At 39.6% G+C, this 15,263-nt stretch overlaps 2 protein-coding genes across 2 annotated transcripts in view; one reads left to right on the forward strand and one right to left on the reverse strand.

The window, feature by feature from the left end:
* Positions 1-15,263, reverse strand: part of LOC306885125 (ribosome biogenesis protein bop1) — an 89,246-nt gene that overhangs the window by 38,923 nt on the left and 35,060 nt on the right. The gene's annotated exons all lie outside the window — the stretch shown is intronic.
* On the forward strand, positions 8,585-14,863 carry LOC306885163 (basic helix-loop-helix transcription factor scleraxis-like). The gene is made up of 2 exons (XM_079441519.1): positions 8,585-9,529; positions 14,212-14,863. The coding sequence occupies exons 1-2, from the start codon at positions 8,960-8,962 to the stop codon at positions 14,248-14,250; spliced, it is 609 nt and encodes a 202-aa protein (XP_079297645.1). The 5' UTR covers positions 8,585-8,959; the 3' UTR covers positions 14,251-14,863.

Genomic DNA, 15,263 nt, shown 5'->3' on the forward strand with positions numbered 1-15,263 from the left:
AATAAAACAAATAAACTAAATTAATAAAAGAATGTAAATTACTGAATAAATGAATAAAATCAATGGATTAATTAATAAATAAAAATAAATAAAACAATACATTAAAGAATATAAATAAAAGAATAAATAAACAAATAACCTGAATGAATGAATCAATTAATAAATGAGCCAAACATCAGATCGTGTACGGCCAACTTTACTTCGTTTGTTCACCATGAGTGTCCTCCACAGCAGGTTTTGTAATAACGAATGCACTGCGGTCAGACCCCGCTGGACGACCTTCTGTAACAGCACACTTGGCCGCCCACGAGCAGACAGATCAAGATGAGTCCATCTACTTTATTTTGCAAACCACTTCTTTGCTTTCATTCAACTTATCGGAGACGCCCAGACGGGCCGACACGGCGAGTGTCTAATCGTGATGTCGACATCCAAAACTGTTCCTGTTGACAGATCCCAAACAAACAGCACATTTACAGAGCAGCGATGATTTCCAAATGACTGATACGGTGGCAGCCAAGTTTCCCCATGACAGTTAGTGAAAGCAAACAGCCACCTAAAAGGAACGGTTATTAAAAGCAGAGATATTAGACCCAGGCTGTGATAATGCCTTAAACAGCCGAAGGAAGGGTTACGGATGTAGCGTATCGACTGCAGGGCTTGCGGTCGGAGTCCCTGGTCCCTGTACAAGCAGAGAGGGTCTATTAGGAAAGTGTGTTTGATATTTAAGACGTTTATGGATGTGTCTGGTTGACCAGGCCGATCTCGGCGTATGGGAGCAGGGGTGGGCCATACAGCACCTGTACGTCTGTCAGATGGATGGCAGTGAAAGTCCTGAGGGACGACGAGCCCCTTGTTTTTACTAAGAGACTGACTGACCACCAACGCTGACAGATGCAGGCCCAAAAAGTAGGGAAAAAAACCTTAAGAGAAGCAGCAACGGATGACAGTATGGCTTTCGTGTGGGTCTGGAAAGTTACCGGATTTAGATGGGTAAAGCAAAGCATCAAAAATAAACCAAAATGACATACTACAGCATTTTAATGCCATGTTAAAAAAATGATGAGATTAAAAGCTCAATATTGCCTGAAAGTAGAAATATTTGAGAGAGAAAGAGGAAAAAATGATCCCAATATTACTAGAAAAGGCATGAATATCCAGATCAGTTCTGAATCATTACTAGTATATATGAATTAGCAATATAGTATATATGCAGTGGTGATTTAGTAGACTTAATTTATTTAGGAGAAAGAACTGCACAGAAATTATGTTAAATGTTCTCATAATATTAACAGTATAGTTCGGAATGATTTCGCAACAACTTTGAGACAAGGAAGCAATGATGACAGTATGGCTTTAGTGTGGGTTTGTAAAGTTACTGGATTTAGATTTGTAAAGCCAAGAATCCTGTCTGCAAAAATAATGACAAAAACATACAGAATACAACTGCATTTTAGTGCAACGTAAAAAATAGCAGAAGAAATTCCATGATTATACAGATGAGTGCTGTTTAGAGTTATTAATACAGTAGTATCTGGAAACTGTAGTGATGTAGAAATGTATATTTATTTACGAGAAAGAACCCTACATTTTTGTTCAAATAATATTAATTTTATAATTCTACATCTTCATTCTCATAAGTCTGATTTGCTCTCAAAATATAATAATTAAAATAAAAAAAATTGAATAAAGCGTAAGGTCATATGCGAGTAAAGGACACAACAGAAAGCTGCTTTATAGCAGAAACTGAATTTGTAATTCTAATTGAAAATGATAGTGACAGTGTTTTTCATGCTTAAGTGCAAAGCTGCTTGCTTTAAAGCAATCTATTGTATAAGGTGCTATATAAATAACTGGTGTGACGTAACTTGAGGGTGAATCGCAAAGCTGGTGCAAACATATCTACATCACTATGATCAGATGTTTTCTTAGCTGCTGTTTTCTCACCGCTGACATTTATTATGCGTTTATTTTGTTATTGATAGGAAAACGCACAGCACATATTTACATATTCATCAAAATGGGTGGCATCAGGATGTTTGTTAAAGTCCAAAGTATATGCTAGCATAGCCGTACAGTCGAATGCGTAGCATTTGATGTTGTGCGCGGACGCGGGAGGTCAACACATGCACTCTTGAAAGCTTCATCCATATCCAGTGTCTGCTCTATTTTTCCTCATAAGTTATGACCGATTACAAATATTTTTGAACTCTTTTAAACCAAAGCTGAGCTATTCCATATCTTCTTGCCCACAAGTTGTGTCTCTTTAATTTAGTTTTCTACTGTGAAACAGCAGCCTGGGACAGTGTTGCCACCTTGTTGAACAACTGATTAGTGTAAAACTGATTTAATGCGCATGTGCGACCTGCGCATACAAAGTACACACGGTTAAAAACTGAAGTGACCGTTGACTCAAAAATGAAAATTCTGTTATCATTTACTTGTTCCTAACCTATAGGAGTTTTTTTCTTCTCTACCATTGTCTACCATTAACTGTTTGGCTACCAACTACGCCTGGTTGAACTATCTTAAAGGGTAAAGAATTTGGTAAGCGTGTGGGAGATCCAGATTTGAATCTTGGCCAAACAATACTCAGGGACAGCAAATACATAAACGTTGCAAAAAGCATTTTATGGCTGCTGACTCTTTGCAAACCAGCAGGGCCTCGGTGGTGAAATACCTGGACATTTCTGCTGTTTGCTTTGAGAAGCAATGACTCCCCCTCTCAAAACTGGTGCATTTATAACATCAATTAATCTGTAAAGTTCTCCAGGGGCAATTTCTGAAATCAGGCTTGAAATTGAAAAACGTGGCCATTTCAAATTCAATAACGTGTTTAGGTGCATTAAGTAACTTGATTTATGATTGCATGCTGGCACGGAATATTTTCCAACAGCAGTGCTGATTTGACGGAGAGCGTTTAACGCGAGGAGACGCTGGTTCTCGATGGGCACCGGGCAGGAGAACTGCTTAAGATGGGATTTATGGAAGCGGTTCCACGGCTTACCCACTCGGCACGGGCCACTGAGCGACAAGCCATTTGCAGACGGAGCAGCCTGCGTCTCCTCCCCACAAATGCAGGTTTGCATTTCCCTCTAATGGGATCATTTATAATCCCAGTAAACTCAAACTCCGCAGTGGAACGCTGCCACATCCACACTTTCCATGAGGTCCATCCAAACAGAGCCAATGCGTCTGCAGCAGGAATGCGTGCAGATGTGTTAGCGCACCGCATCCCCGTGTGCGCGAATGTGGGTGAGTGGCAGCTGCGCGCAGGCCATTAGGATGCCACTAACATCCACCGCTAACAGCTCGCTGGAAAAATCAAAATTGGAAAATGATCATGGAATAATACCCAAACCCAAGCATCCCGCGTAAGGAATATGAGAAACTGAGCGGGACCCAAAGACCTCTCCAAATGCAGCACTTTTCACATTTGCTGCTCACTTCATTTCAAGTTGTAAAAAAACCCATTAAATCGTCAATAAAAGCAAACACTCGAGAAAATAACAACAGAAAAAGATGTGGAACAAGTGATGAAGAACAAACAGTTATTTAAAATTAAAAAATGAACAAAACAAATATGCATAATTCATTATTGCATTGTACAGGCTGATATGCATGCAGAAATTTAAAGATCAAGGTACAATCCCTAAAGAAAAAACATGACAAACTTTTCTTCTGGTTTATAGTCCTACAGTAACCTCATAACCCAAACCCCCCAAAATTAATACTGAACAACAAAATTGTTCAACAGCAGGCAAAAAAGTAGCTTAGTCCAGAACAAATGTTAAAATAAGAGCTTTGCGAGTCGGTGGACGTGTGTAAAATGCACGTGTGGATGGACTGCTCTCAATTAGGTCTTCCGGCCTTCATAATACAATGGAAGAAACCAACTCAGAGTCTCTGTAGTTTTAGCCTGTTTATATGTTTTATGCACTGTAAATGTACCCGAGAGAAAACACGTCATAAAAAAGAACAGGAGCGCTTTAACAACGGAAAAGTCACAAAAAGAGCAATGAGAACAAAGGCCTCGGCCAGTCTAATTGCTTTTATTTGGTCCCTTCATATGACTCCGCCTTCTCTTTTGAATAAATTAACTGAAGTCATCGCCGCCGTGACCTCAGCAGGTCCCGCATGCGTGTGCGAGCCGGATCACGTCTGGCTTAGATTAAGCAGTCTCTGCCGGTCTGAAAGCGATACAGGGGCTCTTTTGGACCCGTCCAGACAAATCCACTCACAAGCTTATGGATCCGAGCAGCCGATCGCAGTACAGCGCACCCCGGGTGCTTAACCAAACACCGAAAACCCTGTGGCCTGAGAGGATCGGAGCCCAGAAAGCGTTTTTCTGCTGGATTAGATGTCGCAGAGCGCTAGAGGAGGTCAGTGGGAGCTAATGGTAGTCAGATGGGATGCCGTTTCTCCGCTTTAAGCGGGCCGACGGCAAGATAACGAGCGTTGTCATTCGTTACCCCAGAGGTCGATCTTTATGAGGTAGCGAGACATTCCATCTCTGCTGTGGTCTCGCTCGACCCTAATGAATGTCGTCACGTTATGACCCGGTTCCTCTAATGACTCGTCCCGGTATATACGGACTGCTGCAGTGAGCTCTTGCTTTAATGACTGAAAGGTCACAGCTGGGGTCTGGAAAGAAATATTACCGTGTCATTGCGGTCGTGACTATGACACTAAACGACATAAATGCTTTGTTGAATGAGCATCTTTCTCTACAGTGTACAGTGACAAATGCACTTACTTTTCTACTAAATATAAGCCTAAAAAGCTTGCCAACAGGTGCAGAGTACAAACGTGTCTTTTAAAAGACTGTCAAGAAACACAAATGACAAAAGAACATCTCATTATGTTAGTACACAATTTTATGAACCTTTAAGTTAAGAAAACAATAAATGAAGAAGAGTAATGAAATATCCCTTTAAAGGCAAGGTATTGCAAAACAACCTCATGATATGATACAAGTCATGATTCAATATTTCGCAATGCATTGGGGAAAAAAATCTGAAACAAGATGAGTTTTATTCTCTCTCTTGTGTTTTGGCCTTGTTTTCTCTCAAATAATACGAAAAGTTGCACAAATCAAAAAGTCAATATATACAACTGTTCAAAAGTATGAATAGCAAAGATGAATTTAATCAAAAGTGACAGTAAAGACATTTATAATGCTACAAAATATTTTCTATTAATCTAATGATCTTGATAAATGGGTTTCAAAAATATTAAGTAGTTCAGCTTTTTCAACAATGATATTAATAAGACATGTTTCTTGAGTGGAAAATCAGCCTATTAGAATGATTTCTGAAGGACCATGTGACTCTGAAGACTGGAGTAATGATGCTGATAATTCAGTTTTGCATCATAGCAGTATAGTATATTTTTAAATATACTCGAATAGAAAACATTATTTTAAGTTGTAATATAATATTATATTATATTACAACAACTTAATAATATTACACATTACTACCGATTTTACTGTATTTCTAAACAAATAAATGCAGCCTTGGTAAGCATAAGAGACATCTTTTAAAAACATTTTTATACAATCATTGACTCCAATACTGTAGAGAGAACGATACTGTAATGTTCTAAAATATATATATATATATAAAATTGTGAAATAAAACTTGTATCAATATTTGACTGTATCAGCAATGCTTTACAACATAAGAACCAAAAAAAAAAAAAGAAAAAAAAAAAGAGCACTGGGATTTTTGTGAATCTTTTAATTTAGATGGTTGATTTTAAATTATACTCGCTGATTCAACTCACCATTCACATATATGTTCAGAAGAGCCACTATCAATACATTTTCATATAGTTGTATTGTGTTATGATTCCAATTTTTCACTCACCTCAAGTTTGACTCCTAAACTGATTTCTTAGTCAAGTTATTTACAAATACCAAGCAAATCAGTTCAAACCAAATTATCTGATTCAAAAGAATGATTAATTCACATCAGAAGCAAGCACACAACAATATCTGAGACTTCAAAACAGTAACGCTTTCATAGAGAAGCGCTTGCTCGCCTCTTCATGAAGACACATCTTTGCAGAAGTGCAACTGATACTTTTTAGTCTGGGGAGTGAATATGTCTGACTAGTGACTGGTAAAGCCATTCAACTTCAAAATTGGTTTCAAGAAGGAAAAAAGACATCTTTAAGGTTTCATTCCAATTGCCCTAAAAAACAGAAAAGAAGCAGGAAAAGTCCATTCGGAACAGGATAATCGTACATGTTTCGACATGCGGAAAACATTATTTCAATACAATTGTGTTAAAAACTCAACTAGTGATTTACTGCTGCTAGTTAAACCAGGTCAAAATTCCCTTTTACAAGAATAAAATTAAAGCGTGCTCTCCCACTCAGAGGAATATAAATCTCTTTGCTCGCAGCAGCCATTAACAAAACCATTTTCATTAATGAAAACATGAAACACAAAGGCTTCATGCCATCGACAGACTGGGAACGAATTCCATCTTAAATTTAAGGAGAAAGCAAGTTTCAGGTGTTAAGTGTTACGTTCCTGTTTTTCATGACGATGGGCTTCAAATGACCGTTCGGGGAACGAATTAATGAATAAATTCCCCTTAAAAAGGAAAAGACTGTATAGTCTAGCTCAAAAAGTATCTCTCGCTACTATTAACAACAAATAACGAATTAAAAATGAAGCCAAAAGGTACAGAGGCGAGTGTTTGAGTGGATCCACCTCTCCTGTGGTTTCGACCATGAACAAATGCCGGAAATCAGATATCCCGTCTGGCCTTTAACTCGCAACGCTTATTAATGAGGCTGTGGTTCAAAGGGACTAAACATGAGACGGCATTAATATGGATTTACCATGTCCTCAAAACGTCTTTTTCATCATCTCCATCTCAAGCCGTCATTCGCAGAGAAATGGTACGAAAACCACATCGTTACGCCGCCAGACTAGTCTTGAGCTAATGTCAAAAATATGAAATCTAGAGCAAATGAAGGGGGAAAAATGACAAGCCACCATTCATATCTTCATATTTTCCAGAGGGTAAATAGGAGTTGAAATTATAATGACATCAAGGAGTACACTTATAATCCATCAAATGGTTGCGTTGTATGGAAACGTATTGTGTTTTTTACCTTCTGCCACTTTATTCACCTATACAACAGAAATAAAACATTAGGATGAGAAAAGACCTGAACTTAGAGAAATAGCATGCTGGTCTTGTGCAATTTTCCCTCAATGAAACCTATAAGGATGGTAAAGTCAAGTTGATATGTTTTGGGAACAATATTTTTAATGACTTGCTGCTATAAAGTTACAAAAGCGTGACAGAACATATAATAAGTTCAGACAACCTTTTCAAACTTCCATAGTTAAGCTAAGCAAGACCATATAACTTTCCTCAAAGTTATTCTCAAAAAGATCCAATATATCCTTTTCACAAAAACACAACATGACCAAAATCTGTTTCTCAGAGGGATTATCTTCATTTCATCATAAATTGGTGATTGGTGGTAATGACTAAGAGAAGAACAGGTGCTACGATCTGAGTTATGGTCTCGTTGGATGATGTCATATTGCTATTTCCCTCCCGTAACTAAACCGGTCCAGCCAGACAAAACGGCAAAGTGCTAAAGTGTAAGATAACCCACTCATCTGAACGAACAACATAAGTTCATCAAGCTACCTGACAGTAACTGACTCAGAGTGGAAGACAAACCACGGGAGTGCAGACTCACTGCAAAAGACCGGCCCGGAGAAGGTCCGACTCTGACACATGGGTCTCTGTAAAACCACCACTGAGGTACGGTAATGGTTACAGAGTTCAGGGGGAGGAGGGCAGAATGGGTGAAAGAATGACCCAAACTTTACAGATCTCCAGTTGAAGCCCTGGAGTGTAAGAGTCCCTCTAGGATGCAGTATAACTGTAAATGAAGGGTGAAAGGAAGAGGCAGCAGGAAAATAAAGATAGAAGAGCAAATGTGTCAAAGGAAAGACAGCAAGAAAACAATGTGGCAAGAATGAAAGCAAGAAAGTAGGATTGATTTTGAAAGAAAGAAAGAAAGAAAGAAAGATTTAAAATCAGTAAAAGAAAGGAGAAAAAGAGGAAAGGAAAAAGAGGAAGAAAGGGTAATAGCAATTTAAAATCAGTAAGAAAGAAAGAAAGAAAGAAAGAAAGAAAGAAAGAAAGAAAGAAAGAAAGAAAGAGAAAATCTTTGAGCAAGAAAGTGAGCAAGCAGTGGGAAAATATGACAGAAAAAATATTGTTGTCAGATAGGAAGCAAGCAAATGAGTATGAAAGCAAGAAACAATTTCAAACCACTAAAGCAAGCAAGCAAGAAGGAAAAAAAGAAAGGCCATTATTAACTGGGAGTTAAAAAAGCTGAAGTTGATAGCTGTATAGAACCACTTTGCTCCCTGCCTGAGCCGCCAGCTGGGGTATTTGCATAAGCAGTAAAAGAGAGGGATGGAGGAGAGAGGGAGGGGGAGAGAGAGAGAGAGAGAGAGAGAGTGAGGGAGTGAGAGAGGGAGGAATCATACCAGACACTCCCACAACCTATAAAGCACAACCATACTGAAACACTCAGTGAAACCACACGTGGGTCTCTGCTCAGGGGGGAGAGCCAGCGCTGCACAGGGACAGAGAGCCGGAGAAGGAGTGTGCATGTGTGTTTGAGGAAGCAAGACGTGGATTTCAGCTCAGATGGGATGTGAGTGAGGACAAACAACAAGTTCAACCCTTCAGGATCAATTCTCCAAGGCTTGACGGCAAAGAAAAACTAATTTCAAAGGGTCCGTAGTGCCAAAGCAATGTAATACAAGAGTGCAACTGTAATAGAGGACTATTCAAAGAGCAAACAAGTGCAGAATTGGTTCTGTAGCTAAGAGATCCATGCATTACGAAATCTAGAGTATTGCAAGCAACATTTGAGATCCGTGTGGAGAGGTTCGGAGGTTTCAGTGATGTCTTTCGCAATGGTACGACCGGCTCCCAGCCGATACCTGTATTCGGAGATCTCAATGATGTCAGAGGACGATGAAAATGGCAGTGAGAGCTCAGGCTCGGACGACCGCTCTTTTCGCTTGGACACCTCGGGGTATGAGCTTAAAGTTGGAAGAAAGCGGAAACCTGGTGTAGGAGGTGGCGGACGGCTGATAGGGTCGCCAACCACCTGCACGGGCACAATGGGTCCATTGCCAGAGGGCCGTCAACGCAATGCAGCAAACGCACGGGAGCGGGATCGCACCAACAGCGTCAATACGGCCTTCACCGCGTTGAGGACACTCATCCCCACGGAGCCTGCCGACCGGAAGCTGTCCAAGATCGAGACCTTGCGGTTGGCATCCAGTTACATCTCCCACCTGGGAAATGTGCTCCTGGTGGGTGAAGCTTGTGGGGATGGACAGCCATGCCACAGCGGAGGGCCCTCGACTTCAAACTACTACCACCACCATGACTCGCCAAACCGGGACTCTGAGAACTCGCAGCCCAAACAGATCTGCACGTTTTGCCTCAGCAACCAGAGGAAAATGGTGAGTGAGACGCATACAGGTGTTCGCCGTTAAGGTTGTGCAGTGATCTGGACATGTTTAAGTCCACAAACAAGCTGAAGAAATACAGACAGGTGTGAAATACGGCTGAACCTCGGGGAGGGATAAAAGCGGGTCTGAATCATTCTCTGCTTGTAAGGTCACTGAGGGCAATGACTTGAGGCAAAGTTAGTCAGGTTGCAGTTGGGTTGTATTAAATACCATCAAAATAAACTTGTAGATTACCTTTCAAACAAGTAGTTGCAAGGGTTTGTTTCCTTTTTACAAAGCATTTCTGTAAATCTAGCCACAAGAAAGCAGTTTATATACACAAAACCTAGACTCGCTTAAAAATAAAGGTGCCAAGCGACGCCATAGAAGAGACATTTTTGGTTCCACAAAGAACCATTCAGTCAAAGGTTCTTTAAAGAACCATTTGTTTCTATATAATCTGAAGAATTTGCCACAAAGAATATTTTGTGAAACAGAAAGGTTCTTCAGATATGAAAGATTCTTTATGGAACCATTTAATCAAAATAGGTTATTCTATGGCATCGTGAAGCACCTTTATTTTTAAGATCTAACTTCTAGATAATGCATAATTTCAGAAAGCTGATAAGGCATAATTTTGTACATGCTTTCCAAGGCATGATCAACTAGTGGTTTCAGAAATTCTGCCCTACACTGGCCAACTACGTCTTTTAGTGAATCTGTGTCGTAATTCTCAGCCTCCCCGAGATAACGTTTGTCACTGAAAACCATCCTCGGCGTTCTGAAGCTGAGTTATGACTTCATCCACATGTCCTTTTCCATCAAGGGCGATATCTCTGTTACAGAGTGCGCTGCTACCATGACCTCATAGACAGATGCAGTGAAAGATCGGATTAAATGTAGCCCAACGGAAAATATCCAATCAACAAAGAGACTGTCAGGTAATATACAAACACATCATCCATCTCTTCCCCCGGCGAGCGTGACTGCACTGACCTTGGCCCGTGGAGCCAACACATTAAAAATAAAACCGTAAATCACGCTCTGGCTGTGAGGAACACAATGACACCAAACCAAAAACAGGGGGAAAACTGTAATTTAAACTTGCGTGGCGAAGAACTGTCAGAGGTTGAAATATAACACACGCTCAAGACAATTACACTCCGCCATGACACAAGAGCATTTTTGGTCAGGGTATCTCACCACTGCAACGTGCGTTTAATCCTCAAAAACCTGAAGTGCTTCCAGAAGCCATTGAGCTACATTTTCTTTTCTGGATCTTTCAAAGTAAAGTCTGTAGTGAAGGAAATAAACAATAAAAGATAGCAACTGATTCTGCCGTGGATACTCTGCACCACACGGGTGAATTACGACAAACCTAGTTTGGGCCATTTATGACAAATGAGCAAATGGGAGGCATAAATATGCAAATGTAAATGGTCCGTGATCTATATATCAGGCCATGAGAATCTAGGGAACATCTGCTGCTGGGTATTTTCCCCCCAAGTAGCCCTGCACTAACCTCAGCGCTTCACTCTCACATCCTGTGTTGTTCTTAGTCGCTTCCTCGTTGCCCAATTAATATCCTTGTCAAGCATGACATGCAACCTGCTTGGACCTTCGTAAATCTTTCAAAGGAGGATTTTCACAGAATTCTGAAAGGACCACAGCGGTCTTTGCACTTTCAGCTGAGAGCATTAAGGCCATTAAATTAAGATTTCAATGGATTTATCTTGTAGCAAAAAAACACTTAGTACAAAAAAGTGAAGAATATTTCCCGTAAATCTCAAAAACTGATTAGCAGACCAAGTCAAGTTGATCTAATCAGCTGCTGTTTAATCATTTTCTGCAAGAAAATATCTGAATTTTAATGAAATATCAACAGGTCTGTGTGTGCAATTCATGTACTCAACTAAATTGTCTAAACATTATTAATAAATTCAACATTGGTTGCACTCTAAATATCGATCAAGCACAAATTAGCAACTCATTAAGCATCTATACATTCCCAAATCTAATTCCTAGACATTCGATATTGCACAAGCCACTGAAACAAATGTACATAATAAATAAGAGCTCCTTATAACTCAAATTTATAATTGGCACTGTAAAGGTTTTATTTGCTAAACTGTTTGTAGTTAAAACTGTTCACATAGAAACCACCCAGAAACCACAGAGTTAGGAACAACAACAGGCCAAAGGCCAACACTCCCATTTCAGGCCGTAACCTTAATCCACACAAAATGAAATGATAGATCTTTATAAGTCCAATCGAGAATTACGCCCATGTCTTCGGGATTCCAGTGGCAGGCAGATATTTGAAACAGACCGGGCCTTGACTTTGTAGTGCGCTTTCAGAAGTGGGTCTGTGTGCTCCAAAACCGCATTCGTCTCTTTTACCCCTACTTAGTGCTCATTATGCCGTGAAAGTATCCCTCAGCCAAGATGCACGGCTTTATTGTTTCTAAAGAAAGAGAAAGACGAAATAAAGAACACACACACTAGAGGTATAACTGAATTCAAATGTTCGGGTTTTCGCCAAAGTTAAGCGTCTGTAAGCTGACACAAAACAGACAGCTGCATCGAGAATCTCCAGTGAATGAGCGAAACGGACGTTTAAATCAAACGCAGACAGTCGTGCGGCAGAAAACTGCTACTTTTGCCTGCTAAGACGTTCAAGACTCAAACAGATTTGTGTCTATATAAAAATGATCGATTTTACCCTAAACATTTTCCAGCTTTTGATGCATCTGGCGGTTTTATCTGTATTTATTTTCATCTTGGACTGCTTCTTGATATTTGCACACGCACACACTCACTCACTCGGTATTTTCTACATCACTATATCCACCACGGCTGTACCACAAATAAGACAGAGCGAGAAATTCTCCCTATCTTTGTGTTTTGACACCACCTTCCTCTGTCCGTTCGGCTAAACCACACTAGTCATTAGTGGCCGACACTTGGTTTCTTGCAGGTGAGGACATAGGTTTGGATAGATTGCATAACCAGATTGGATTACTCAGAAAATGCCTTTTTTGAGGCAGATGGGATGTCTTCCTCACAGTTATGGCATCTGCTCCGATGGTAACTGAATAAAAAGTAACGTGGGTCATATATTCTGCATAATTATCGAGACTTCTCTCATTACGAGCATATGGAAGAGTTTAGAGTCTTTCGCTCTAACGGGAGCCCGAACACTTGACACAATATGAAATTATTTGAAGTGTTAGCAGCGCACGTTAAAGAGCCAACATTTTTCCCTCTGTAAACTGCTGTTTCATACGAATGTATCCTGAAAGATCTGGCCAAAAGTGGGATCTTATAAAACCGCCAAATGTGAATACTTCAATACCTTCTGGAAAGTGAAGCTACATGAATTAAAGTTGGGCTGGAATTGGGTCATCCTTTACCACAGGTGGGGCGGTACGCTTCATAACCATAAACGAAGGGAAACCAGTGTTTTCACTTGTGGGCAGCAGCAAAAAGGTCTGTGCAAATACTCCCGAACACTTTAAAAACAATCAAAAGAGTGTAAATGGCACATTCAAAGGGTGCAAAACTCGTATACTGGGATTAGCGCAAACACAAGACTGGTTTTAATAATCTACCCATCCTGCCACCCGAGAGGCTAGAGTTACACGTCTAAACACATGCATGCACACACACCGTCTCATTGTGATCTTCAGAAAGCTGTCAACGTTAAACGTCAACCTAAGGTGAAGCCAAATATTTGTGTTAAGAGCACCGCAGCCGCTTGAAAGAAAAAAAAAAAAAAAGAGGTGAACAAATTTATTGGTATAAAGATATTTGAGAATTTGCCGCGATTTGTTTCCTGCCTCAAAGTACTTGGAAATAATGTGTTTATAAAGGACTTCAGACCAAGGGGAGCATACAATCAATCTGGGCATTTGGATGTAAGCTCCAGCAATAATAATTTCTTTACGGCGTGTTAGACAGGATATGAAAAGCAAATGTAGGCAAAATCCTATTAGTTTGGCCATAAGTGATCCCTGGAGTCAGAGCGCTGGTGACTTTAAAGTGGCACTGAACTTAAAGGAGGGGCTGGGGGGAAAAAAATAGGAGTGAGAGAAAAAAAAAAAAAAGAGGAGGAAAGAAAGAAAGGAAAACGTTGAGGGTCAGGGTTATTTTCAAATGGGATTCTGTCTGACTTCATCAGTTAAGGTTGAGTGTTTTGACTAGAAACTCCGCCTACATCAGATGGGGGCCGCAGGAACGATGGCATTCCATCTGCTCCTGTTCTAAGCAAAGCAAACTGGGAAATGTGAGCCAGGTGTGTGCGCGTGCTACCGCAAATGGAAAGGTGATAGGAGAAAAACAGCAGGCGTGTTAATGCCAAACCACCAGCCCGCAGGGAGAAGGGCGACATGAACCCTCAAGAGTCAACAACTCCTGAAAAGCTGAAAATCAATAAATATTGAGCATTTGTAATATTTTGGATAAAAGCATTACATAAACGAATAAACTTACACAAGTAATTAAATGTATGTGAAAAAGGCATTAATATTAAAAATGAGAAATGGATATTAAATAATAATTGAAAAAATACATATTAAAATAAATAATAAAATATTTGAACAAAAATCTAAATAAAAATTTTTTTAATAAGAAAAAAAAAACATGGTTGAACCTGACATTTTCCATGACTAATCAATTATTTTCTTTCATTTCAGAGCAAAGACAGAGAGAGGAAATCGGCCCTGAGGAGTTAAGCAACGACCTGAAAGGATTTACAAAATATCATCACCAATGTACAAAAGCTGTTGACTGCAAAACGCAATGTTGTGATGTATATATGCAAATATCAATTCATATTTAATTATTTGTAAATCGCCGTTGGACTGGAGCATTTTATTGAAAAAAAAACAAAAACAACAACAACATTTATGACTGGAAAAAGACCAGACTGCAGCGACTTGATTATGCAAGAGCTGAACATCCCACCACAGACTTCATCCATTTTTGACCACAGGGAGTTGAGGTAAAGCTATTCACCAAAGACTACCCGAATAAGAGGACTGCATTTACAAGGCTGCAAATAATCACATCAAGTCCCCAGGAGACACAACATACGGAGCCCAGCTTTGCAAATCAAAACAATGAAGGAACAACATCTTATATTCAAAATCAAAGAGGACCTTGGGAAAGTGCTCATATTGAGGACATGAATGCAAACTGATGTGTGGCACGTTATTTCTTACAAAAACACAAATGACACTTAGCCTGACTATGAAAATGCAATAATTTCAATAAATGCAGTATACTGTATGTCTAATATGGCAAATGACATATATTCTTCATTGTTTAAATTAAAAATGACTCCACAAACAGAGTGAAAACCACCTGCGTTTCTTTCTAGTATGACTCAACATCACGTCACAAAGACGTTTGGATATCTTTGTCATCCAGCCGTCCTGTAATTTAGCCAAAACCTCAAAACAGCTACAAAAACAGTCCCTCCAGATAAAGATCAACACTTTCATTTTATCATCTCTGTAGATCATCTCTCATCACAAAGCCTTGAAGACTAAATATTTAATTTCAAATTCTCTTTCTGTGTTTAATTAGGTTAAGAAATACAAACACATCTAGAGACACTTACATAGTCTTATATTTCACAAACTCAGACATAATACTTCAGGATTTATTCAATGTTATCAACTAAAACTGGCAAGAACAGTTGTTTATGATCTATTGGAGCGATTCTCAACATTTCTGCCTCTTG

Source organism: Barbus barbus (assembly GCF_936440315.1).
Source record: "Barbus barbus genome assembly, chromosome: 19".
In the NCBI taxonomy this organism is placed as follows: domain Eukaryota; kingdom Metazoa; phylum Chordata; class Actinopteri; order Cypriniformes; family Cyprinidae; genus Barbus; species Barbus barbus.

Coding starts and splice junctions, on each gene's coding strand:
- LOC306885163 (XM_079441519.1), top strand. CDS start 8,960: ATGTCTTTCGCAATGGTACGACCGGCTCCCAGCCGATACCTGTATTCG. Junction 9,530..14,211: donor TCAGCAACCAGAGGAAAATG/GTGAGTGAGACG, acceptor CTTTCATTTCAG/AGCAAAGACAGAGAGAGGAA.